Here is a 9,225-nt window from a genome sequence, read left to right as displayed (position 1 = left end):
CGTTCGGTACTAGATCGTGGGACTGATCGCGGGATTGTTCGCGGGGCGGATCGAGGGACGTGAGGACGTTCCACTACATCAACCGCGATCTCTAATCGCTTCTGCTGTACGATCTACAAGGGTACGTAGATCACTCATCCCCTCTCGTAGATGGACATCACCATGATAGGTCTTCGTGCGCGTAGGAAAATTTTTGTTTCCCATGCGACGTTCCCCAACATCTAGTTCAAGATAATTAGAGAACATTGTAGAATTGTTTGTTACACATACTTCTCGTTGTAATTCTTTTGTTGCTAATAAAACAAAAAATGCTTGTTTGGTTGTTAAGTTAAGCACCTAGAATAAAACACACAGCGGAATATCTGAATTCAAATACAAAACCGAAAGGGAGGTAAACTATTTAAGTGCATTACATTTTAAAGCCTAAACTATATATTCCCTCCGTGTTTTAGTCTTCATATAAAATTTGGTCAAGGTCAAGCAATGCAAAGTTTGATCAAATCTATATCAAAAGATATCAATAGCTACAATACTAGAGCTATATGCTATGAAAACTAATATCATGATGCATCTAGTAATATTAATTTCATTTTGCAAATGTTGATATTTTGTCCTAGAAAGTTAGTCAAAGTTCATGAAGTTTGACTTTGACTAAATTTTATACGTAGACGAAAAACGGAGGTAGTATTTTATTACTATACCCTCCAAAGCTCCTAGAAAACTTTATCAGTTGGTGGAAAAAACTCAAATACATCAAATCTATTTGTACGATACACTTATGAAATTATGGTGGGCTGGCTAGCTGCATAAATGCATGATCCTCAAAGTGGATTATCCCTTCACCATCTATAAGAAACTATTTTATTTTATATCACACAGAAATCTTATATACGAAATGACCTTTTTGTTCTTCAAAAATAAAATAAAATAAAATAAAGATGCATGATCTTGAAGGCCTCGCGATCAAGAAACCAACAATCTTGAAAAATAAAATAAAATAGCGACTCGTCCACTTGTCTCGTTTCTCTCTTGTACGCTAGAGCGTGGATAAGAGGTACACACTCCAGCGACGACACAAACAAGCGTGTCCGTTAAACTCATTTCCTCTCCCTTTTCCTAGCTTTGCTCCCCCATATACCTTAGATTTTATCAAACAAAAGTTGTAGAACCCTAGACTTATCAAGTAAACTTTTTTGAAATTGAGAGAGGCCGAAAGCATGAGAGTAGATATGAACATGCATGAATAACACGGACGGAGGTGCGGGAAACGAGGGCCCCAAGAAACCAACGACGTTTTCCTTTTTAATTTATGATAGCTTTTCTTCTTCTCGGCGTACAACAAGATCCAACAAAACACCAACCGGGTTCTTTGAAATCTTGTTTGTTATGTGTCTAAAAATACCCCAGATGATACATTGTCAGACTAAACGAACTAATTGTGCATATTTGACGAAAGTGCACAAATCAATAAATTCGCCCGGTTCAGGACACATGTCGGTGTTTTACTAATTTTTTCAAGACTCCTGCTAATTTGAAAAGCCCTTCAATCAATTTGATTTGAAGATGCTCTTTTTGTTTGCTCTACACAGGCGTCCATCTGGACCGTCCATCCGAGATCGGACGGTCGAGCCCAGAAAGAAGCCCTCGGCGATAACGCCGTCGCGCAGCCGCACGAGAGACGGCGAGATGCTTCGGAGCGGCCGACCGGCAGTGGCCACGGCGGCGGCGCTGCTCCTCTCGCCGGCGCCACGCTTCCGGTTCCTCTCCCTCACCGCCACCCCCTACCCTCTCTACTACGACCTCCTCGTCCACCGCCCCGTCAAAACCCCCAGATCCGCCCCCTCCGACGCCGCCGCTGGCCCCCCACCGCCCGACGCGGAGGGCGCCGGCGAGAACCATCCCGCTCTCGACCGCGCGCAGCGGAAGTACCTCCGGAAGCGCCGCAGCCGGCAGCTCCCGGACCCTGACGCCACCACCGGCACCAAGCCGACGGCCACGTCGGAGATGGTGGAGCTGCGGCCGGAGGTGGTCGACTTCCCGCGGCTGCACGCGCGCGAGGAGGCGCTCTACTTCCACGACGCCTTCGCCATGCCCTGGGAGAAGGACAAGCACTACCGCATGCTCTACCGCCTCGAGAAGAAGTACTTCCCGGAGCAGTCCCTCGACAACGCCTTCGTCGCCGCCGACGCCCCGCCGCAGCCCTCCGACGCCGACAAGGGCCTCGTGTTCTTCGAGGAGGAGGAGGAGGGGAAGGATGGCGTGGAGGTCGGGAGGAAGGCGGGGGCGGCGGACAAGGGGGAGGTGCTGGAGAGGAAGGTGGAGGAGTTCTTCAGGGCCCTGAAGAAAGGGCCTGGTGAGGGAAAGGCCGACGACGCTTCGACGTCGGCGAAGAAGAAGACGGTGGTGGGAGGGGCGGCGAGGCCGGTGAAGCGGGATGCGGAGAGGGGGGGAGAAGAGGACTGGCCGCGGCCGCACCTCGCGAGCACGAGGACGGAGCTGCCGCCTCGGTGGGACGGGCCGACCGGGACCGTCGTGCTCATCGACAAGCCCAAAGGTGACATTTTTTTTTCTTCCACATTGATGAATGCTTTCATGGTCACATTGGAATGCCATAAGATGGCATGGACATATCAGTGTACCTGAATTGTAGTGTGTGTGATTAAGACAGCAGTGCCAATGCATTTGGTTGTGTAGTGTGCCGATGGTGATGCTAATTATCAGCACATATTTGAGATGCATATACCACTAATCCAGCTTTTACGTAGACGCGGTGTTTGTAAATGCTTACTTGCAGCCCTTTGGGGAATCGGTGGCCATCTTGCAGAATGGGTGGGTTAGATGGATGTGGTACATTTGAGTTCAGATGTATATGTACCGTTGCAGGTTCACGGACTTTTCCATAAAACGGTCCTGATCTAGCGTTCATGCTTTATGTAGTTTTGATTTGGCATTCTGAATTACTAATATGTTTATGTGAGTACATAGATTACAATGTCCTGTTACCGTAGCAGCACCTTTTATTTGGCAAGTTTTCTTGAGGTCATGTAATTAGTAAAAGAAATGACATTGGCAATGACGCTGAACTTGTCTTTCTAATAACTCAAAATGGATTTTGTCTTTGTACGGAATTCAGGGTGGACCTCATTTACTGTTTGTGGAAAATTACGGCGGTTGGTGAAAGTGCAGAAGGTGACTTCACAGTTTTTCGTGGTGTGCTGTTAATGTGGTTTTTGCTCCCCTCACATGTTTATGGTGCTTCGGTTGCAGGTTGGCCATGCTGGTACTCTGGATCCTATGGCCACTGGATTGTTGATTGTTTGTGTGGGCAAAGCAACCAAAGTTGTTGATAAGTACGTACTTTCTTGTCTTCTCTTTTCAGGGGAACCGTCATGGTTACTGGAACAATCTTCCGTTCAATTATCACATTTCAATTTCAAGTTATTCTATATTGTTATGACTTGGAATAATATCATCTGCATTCCAAAGAACTGGACTGATGAGATCGTAGTCGTCTCCCGTGCACTAGCATTTTGTTAACTTACAAGCTTATTTCCTGACTCAATGTTTTCGTGATTTGAAGATATCAAGGCATGGTTAAAGGCTATAGTGGTGTTTTCCGGCTTGGAGAAGCAACATCAACCTGGGATGCAGATTCACCAGTATATATCTTAATATCTTTACAATGATCTGCTGAGCATTCTTCTATTATAGGAACTATCAAATGGGTCTACTTTTGACTTATATGAGGAAGTATAATGGAATACCAACTTATTAGATTCACAATTAGTTATGCTACCTATGGATTATTCAATGCACCAAACTGGAATGTAGATATGCTATCCTGTACAAAAGAAAACTGATTAGTGATTACCTTGTTGACTGATATGACCAATGTCTCATTCTCAGTTAGTGTAGTTTAACTCTATGCGAATTGGTATTATCCTCTGAATTGTGATGATTTTGGTCCTATCCTTTTGATATATAAAATGTCACAGAACTCACACTGTGTTTAAGACCAACACATACGAGGTTGGAGGTGCAAACCACCCTTATAGGTGTACTCGTAGAACTTGGTCAGTTGAGGCACCAAATCAACATGAATAATGCCATAAAAAGTATACATGTACTTCTGAACTTACTCTACATGTATAACTTGAAGTTCACATTCATTTTCTGTTAGTAGGAATAATGTGAAAATTGTGACAGATGACCAAACAGAAGGAAAGGGGATACTGTTACTATTCACACTGAACTTATCCTTCCTTTGTTTGTTTTAACACATTTTTAGTTTGGTGCTGATATTTTAAAGAGTGCTATACCACTTCATAGGCTACATAATACATTGCATTAATTTTCACCTGTATTTGGTGCTGAATAAAGGCTGGTTATACTATTAGTCCCTGAAGATTTGCACCTGATATAATCTTAAATTTGGATTTATTTCATCTCACCTTTTATTCGAGGACAATAAGTTACATCCATTTTTTCCTTTGTCACTCAACCCTAGCTACCTACTGAAAACTGTTAATGTTCACACCGACTTGATTTGAATCACGTGCCATTTAGTTTATATTATGCGTAACCATCCCCATTTGTGACCAGGTTATTCAGAGGGAATCATGGGAACACATCAAAGATGAAGATATTAGAAAGGCAGCAGCATCATTCATGGGTGAAATATGGCAAGTTCCTCCGATGTTTTCTGCCATTAAGGTACACTATATCCTTATATACTGAAGCCATTATTTACTCCTTGTAATTTATGTCATGCTGTTGCTAGTGCTGGATTTTCTAACTTCTTATTATGCATGGATGAGTGTCATTGAAACTTGGATGGTCTGCACAAGTGTCTCACACCTCTTTTGCATAACAGTCTACACCATTTGTATTTATGGAAAAAAGAGAAGGAGATTGAAAGATAAGATGCATTTTTTTCCACCATAGCCACCCTATAATACTGTAGCTTCTGTAAATAATGACATGAAGTTGTAATTGGGTATGGTTTCTGATCCTTGTCTAGCCATTTGCACACTTGTGATTACATTATCTTGTCACAGAAATGTAGAGTTACCAGTATATTCTGTTCGGGGTCAAGCAAGTGGATGCTAAATACTCAATTAACATTATATATAATAATAGTTATTGTGTTCTCAGTGTGTTGGCACATGGGCTTTTTCCTGCCTATTACTCACCACTTATCAACCAACCACGATGTAATAGGTTCATGACTTGTGTTTTTGCAATTAATCATCGGCATCAGGTTGGTGGTGAAAAAATGTATGATAAGGCAAGGAGGGGTGAATCGATAGAGCTTGCACCAAGACGTATATCAATATACAAGTTTGATATCGAGCGCAGTTTAGAAGACAGGTATCCTTCTTTTCTAACCTTCAAATTCCAAGTGGACAATACAGATCCATACTTAAGCGTCTCATACTCTCTTGCCATGTTTGAATCCCCTTGAAGATAAATTTTATTTGCAATCTACAGGCAAAATTTGATATTTCGAGTTACTTGCTCGAAAGGAACATACATTCGGTCCCTCTGTGCAGACCTGGGGAAAGCGCTTCGAAGGTCTGCTCTATTATTCTCGTAATAGAGCTTTGTTTTGTTTGCATATATTCCTCTATGTGCAGCCATAATTACCTTCATAGTTATTTCTCGGGTTCTCAAAAAGAAGATTGTGTTACAAGTGTGTGTGTGCAAATATCATGTTACCTTGCTATCATCTTATTAGTTCAGCAACTTGCTTTCTTGACTAGCTTCTGGTACTGATTCTGTTGGATGTAGTATCACAAAAGTGTCTTCCATTTTATTGTTCTGAAAGTATTTAATGGTTCACTTCTATCTTCTCATATGTGATCTGAGAGTAATCCTGATGTTCTATTTGTCATGAGTTACTGCCCTTGGATATCTTCACCTCTTGTATGCTGATATGTCGCGATGACTAGATCTAATGTATGCATTTTCCTGCAGCTGTGCTCATTTGACCGCCCTTCGGAGGGACTCAATTGGTATGTTATATATGAGCGTTATATACACCCTATGTTTTTTTTACTGGTATCAATTAAATTTTATATGAGCATTATATACATATGTGTTTTCAAGGCACATGAGACTCTTTGACTTGGAAAATGCAAATATTTACATGCCTGCTCTGCAGGTGACTATTCGGTCAATGACGCTTGGAACTTCGACGAACTGCAAGAACAAATCACCAAGGGATACCTATGAGAATTGGCCATGCCCTTTGGAAAATTGCGACCGATAGCAGCTACTTCCACACATATGTGGTGGACCGAGGCACTGGTCGCTCATGGCCGTGGTGCAAGCTGCTGATACGTGAATCTGCAATCTGACTTCTTATGTCTCCTTGGAACCAAGGAATTCATTGGAATTCATTTGTTAACCCTGAACGACGTATGTCTGTCGCAGCTCTATCATTTGCAAGATTATAACAAACGGACAGCCCTATGTTTCGCAAAAATTGTAACGAATCCACTCATGATGCAGCTCTCGTGCCGCAAATTTTGATGTCCAACACATTTTTTTGATCAAATGTAGTGTGATTCCACCTGCCCTTTTGCTTGTACAATGTACTATCTGGATGTTTCTTATTTGCTGAGAAAGTTTATGTCAATGCAAAAGAGTGAGTTTCTCCTGGGAATAGACATGAAGGTAACCAAGGCTTAGCTTAAAAGGAAAGATTGGTCAATTCAGGTAGGTATACAACATGTGCCAAAGGGTCAATCTCAACAAAAACGGCACATTTCCAAGATCCTGAGCAATCCTAGCCAGTCTAAGTGCTTGCTGAAACCAACCCCTGGAAGATCAGTCTTGAGCGATCGTCGTCATGAGCATCTGCTTCACAAACTCGACCCTCCGCAGCCGCTCCTCAACCTCCTTCTTCGCTGCGTCGTCGTCCATCACAGCCTGATTCAGCCTGCAAGCACAACATTTGGAGCAGGCAGTCAGTCAGGCAGTCACCATTGTTCAGATTCAGGACTATTTCTGCTGCACAAACCATACCATACCTTTGATCATCTGAGGAAGGCGAAGCACGATCCTCCTCCTCGGCCTTGCTGGGCTCCGGGTCGACGACAACCCGGGGCGCCGCGACGGTGCAGATGAACTGGAAGAGCAGAGGGTCAGGGGACTGGTCATCGGGTACCGGCCTGCCCATGATGTATGAGCATTTTGATTCAAAGTATGAGTCGTCCTCCTCATCTGCCTCCTTGTCAGCAGCTGCTGCTGCCCCTGCCCTGGAAGAAGAAGAAGAAGAGGACTTCCTCATCTGTGATAAAAAATGCCAATAATGCCAGTGAGCTGCAATGTGGTTTGCTACAAATTGATTGCAGCGTCTGTTGATGACATTAGAGGCAGCAATGGTGAAGTTCCACTGTACCTTGAGCTGCTGGGAGTGCTGCTCCCGGAAGTGCCCCGCCGTGTCGGCCCCGAGGTTGTCGGCGCAGATCGGGCACACCTGGAAGAAGAAGAAGAAGAAGATGATGATGGAGAAGAAGATGAAGCCATTGAATCACCATGGAGGGAATTGCAGATTTGTTACATCAAGAGAAGCCATGAATGGTTTTTTTTTGCTTACGGCGTTCTTCATGTCGAAGCAGTGCTCCTCCTGGAGGTGGTGGCAGAGGAAGGGGACCTCCACCTCGATGTAGCAGTAGGGGCAGGGGAAGTACTCCCACCACTCATCTTCACCTGCAAATTTGTTTGGTTTATACTCCCTCCGTCCCAAATTACTTGTCGTATAAATGGATAAAAATGAATGTATCTAAAACTAAAATACATCTAGATACATTTATTTCTATGACAAGTATTTTCATCGGAAACAGGAAATTTAGCATGGAAATGAATGCATTTTTTGTTTTTCAGCTGCATTGGTGAAACTTGATCTGAAACTTTCAGGCCATTTTTGTTTTATGGGTTGGAAGGAAAGAAGGGGGGTCACAAAAGCTGTGAGCCAACTGGACAGAGCTAGCATGCAGTAAGGCGATTTTTTCCACACGAAGTATCTCTCTCTCTCTCTCTCATATGATCCACACTGCAAGTGCAAACCTCACCTCACTCGTCCCCCCCAAGATCAGAAGGGTTAAAAAACCATCAGAACAAAAATTACTGTTGAGCATCTTTTCCTTGTGCAGAACTGAACTGATCTGTAGGAGTAAATAGTATCATCAGAAAATACTACTCACTCCGTTCCGTCCAGAATTACTTGTCGCACGAATTCATAAAATAAATGTATCTAAAATTAAAATACATCTACGATGCATGCATTCGTATGACAAGTATTTTCACCGGAAACAGGAAAAAGATCTGCTTCTAATGGAAGAGAAGGCACGCACTGGAGAGAAAGGAACACCCAGGAATCATTTTTACCACCACCCTGTGGGCGAGAGATCGAAAACGCAAAACCATTCCTCGGAGATTCAGACGACAGTAACTATCGAACGTAGATTAGAAAGAGGAACGGGGGCCAAGAACCTGGTTTCTTTTCAGGATGCATGTCAACACATTGCGGAGGAAAAGATCGCTGAGTGACGGGAGAAGCAGGATGAACGCCAAAGAAGAAGAAGAAGAAGAAGCAAGAGGGGGGAAAGAAGAGCTTCTTGCGGTTGCAGAGAGGAGCTCTACCTGCGGGAGCTTGCTGCTGATGGTGAGCCTGGCCATGGAGGAGGTGCTGCTGCCTGCCTGTTGGTAGGAAGCCATGCCGAGCCTGCACCTCCATCTCCTCCTCCTTCTTCTTCTTCTTCCTCTCTCTCTCTCTCAGAGTTCTCACTGCTTGCTCTTCTATGCTTCTTCTCTCTCCTGTTCACCCCAGCAGCAGCAGCACACGCCAAGCCAAGTAATGGCAGAGCAGAGCAGAGCAGGGAGGTGGGGTGGGTGGGTCAGCAGCCTCTCAGCTCCTCGCCTCCTCATGTCATGTGGCATTCACACACATATACTTATAAACTAGGCTGTCCGATGTCCATCCCTGCCTTGGTGGCCTCATGTGGAATATTTCCCTTTTTCTTTCCCTGTGATGTGATGTGATGACATGTTCAGATCAAAAGCAAAGCCAGAGCAAAGAAAATGACACCCGTGATGGAATTGGGTTTGGTGAGGGTGAGAATGTCTTAAGCTTTTCTTCATCAGAGTTGATTGTTTTTGTTGCCAACATGAAGCACTTGTTCTCCTAATAAATCGTTCAGGCCTGCAACTGTCCTAATA

General features: G+C 44.0%; 2 protein-coding genes across 2 annotated transcripts; one reads left to right on the top strand and one right to left on the bottom strand.

The window, feature by feature from the left end:
* The first annotated feature begins 1,618 nt into the window (after positions 1 to 1,618).
* Positions 1,619 to 6,580, top strand: LOC123438523. The gene is made up of 9 exons (XM_045115788.1): positions 1,619 to 2,554; positions 3,134 to 3,189; positions 3,268 to 3,350; positions 3,581 to 3,659; positions 4,603 to 4,713; positions 5,261 to 5,370; positions 5,491 to 5,574; positions 5,977 to 6,014; positions 6,164 to 6,580. Exons 1-9 carry the CDS (start codon positions 1,687 to 1,689, stop codon positions 6,232 to 6,234), a joined length of 1,500 nt encoding a protein of 499 aa, XP_044971723.1. The 5' UTR covers positions 1,619 to 1,686; the 3' UTR covers positions 6,235 to 6,580.
* Positions 6,581 to 6,673: 93 nt separating this feature from the next.
* LOC123438682 (protein DEHYDRATION-INDUCED 19 homolog 6-like) lies at positions 6,674 to 8,922 on the bottom strand. The gene is made up of 5 exons (XM_045115799.1): positions 8,650 to 8,922; positions 7,604 to 7,716; positions 7,406 to 7,483; positions 7,035 to 7,294; positions 6,674 to 6,943 (listed from the first exon to the last, which is right to left on the bottom strand). Exons 1-5 carry the CDS (start codon positions 8,741 to 8,743, stop codon positions 6,832 to 6,834), a joined length of 657 nt encoding a protein of 218 aa, XP_044971734.1. The 5' UTR covers positions 8,744 to 8,922; the 3' UTR covers positions 6,674 to 6,831.
* Positions 8,923 to 9,225: the final 303 nt, after the last annotated feature.

Source organism: Hordeum vulgare, chromosome 1H (genome assembly GCF_904849725.1).
Source record: "Hordeum vulgare subsp. vulgare chromosome 1H, MorexV3_pseudomolecules_assembly, whole genome shotgun sequence".
Taxonomy (NCBI): Eukaryota; Viridiplantae; Streptophyta; class Magnoliopsida; order Poales; family Poaceae; genus Hordeum; species Hordeum vulgare.
The sequence above is the reverse complement of the archived record's forward strand: the minus strand, read 5'-3'. Positions and strand labels throughout refer to the sequence as shown.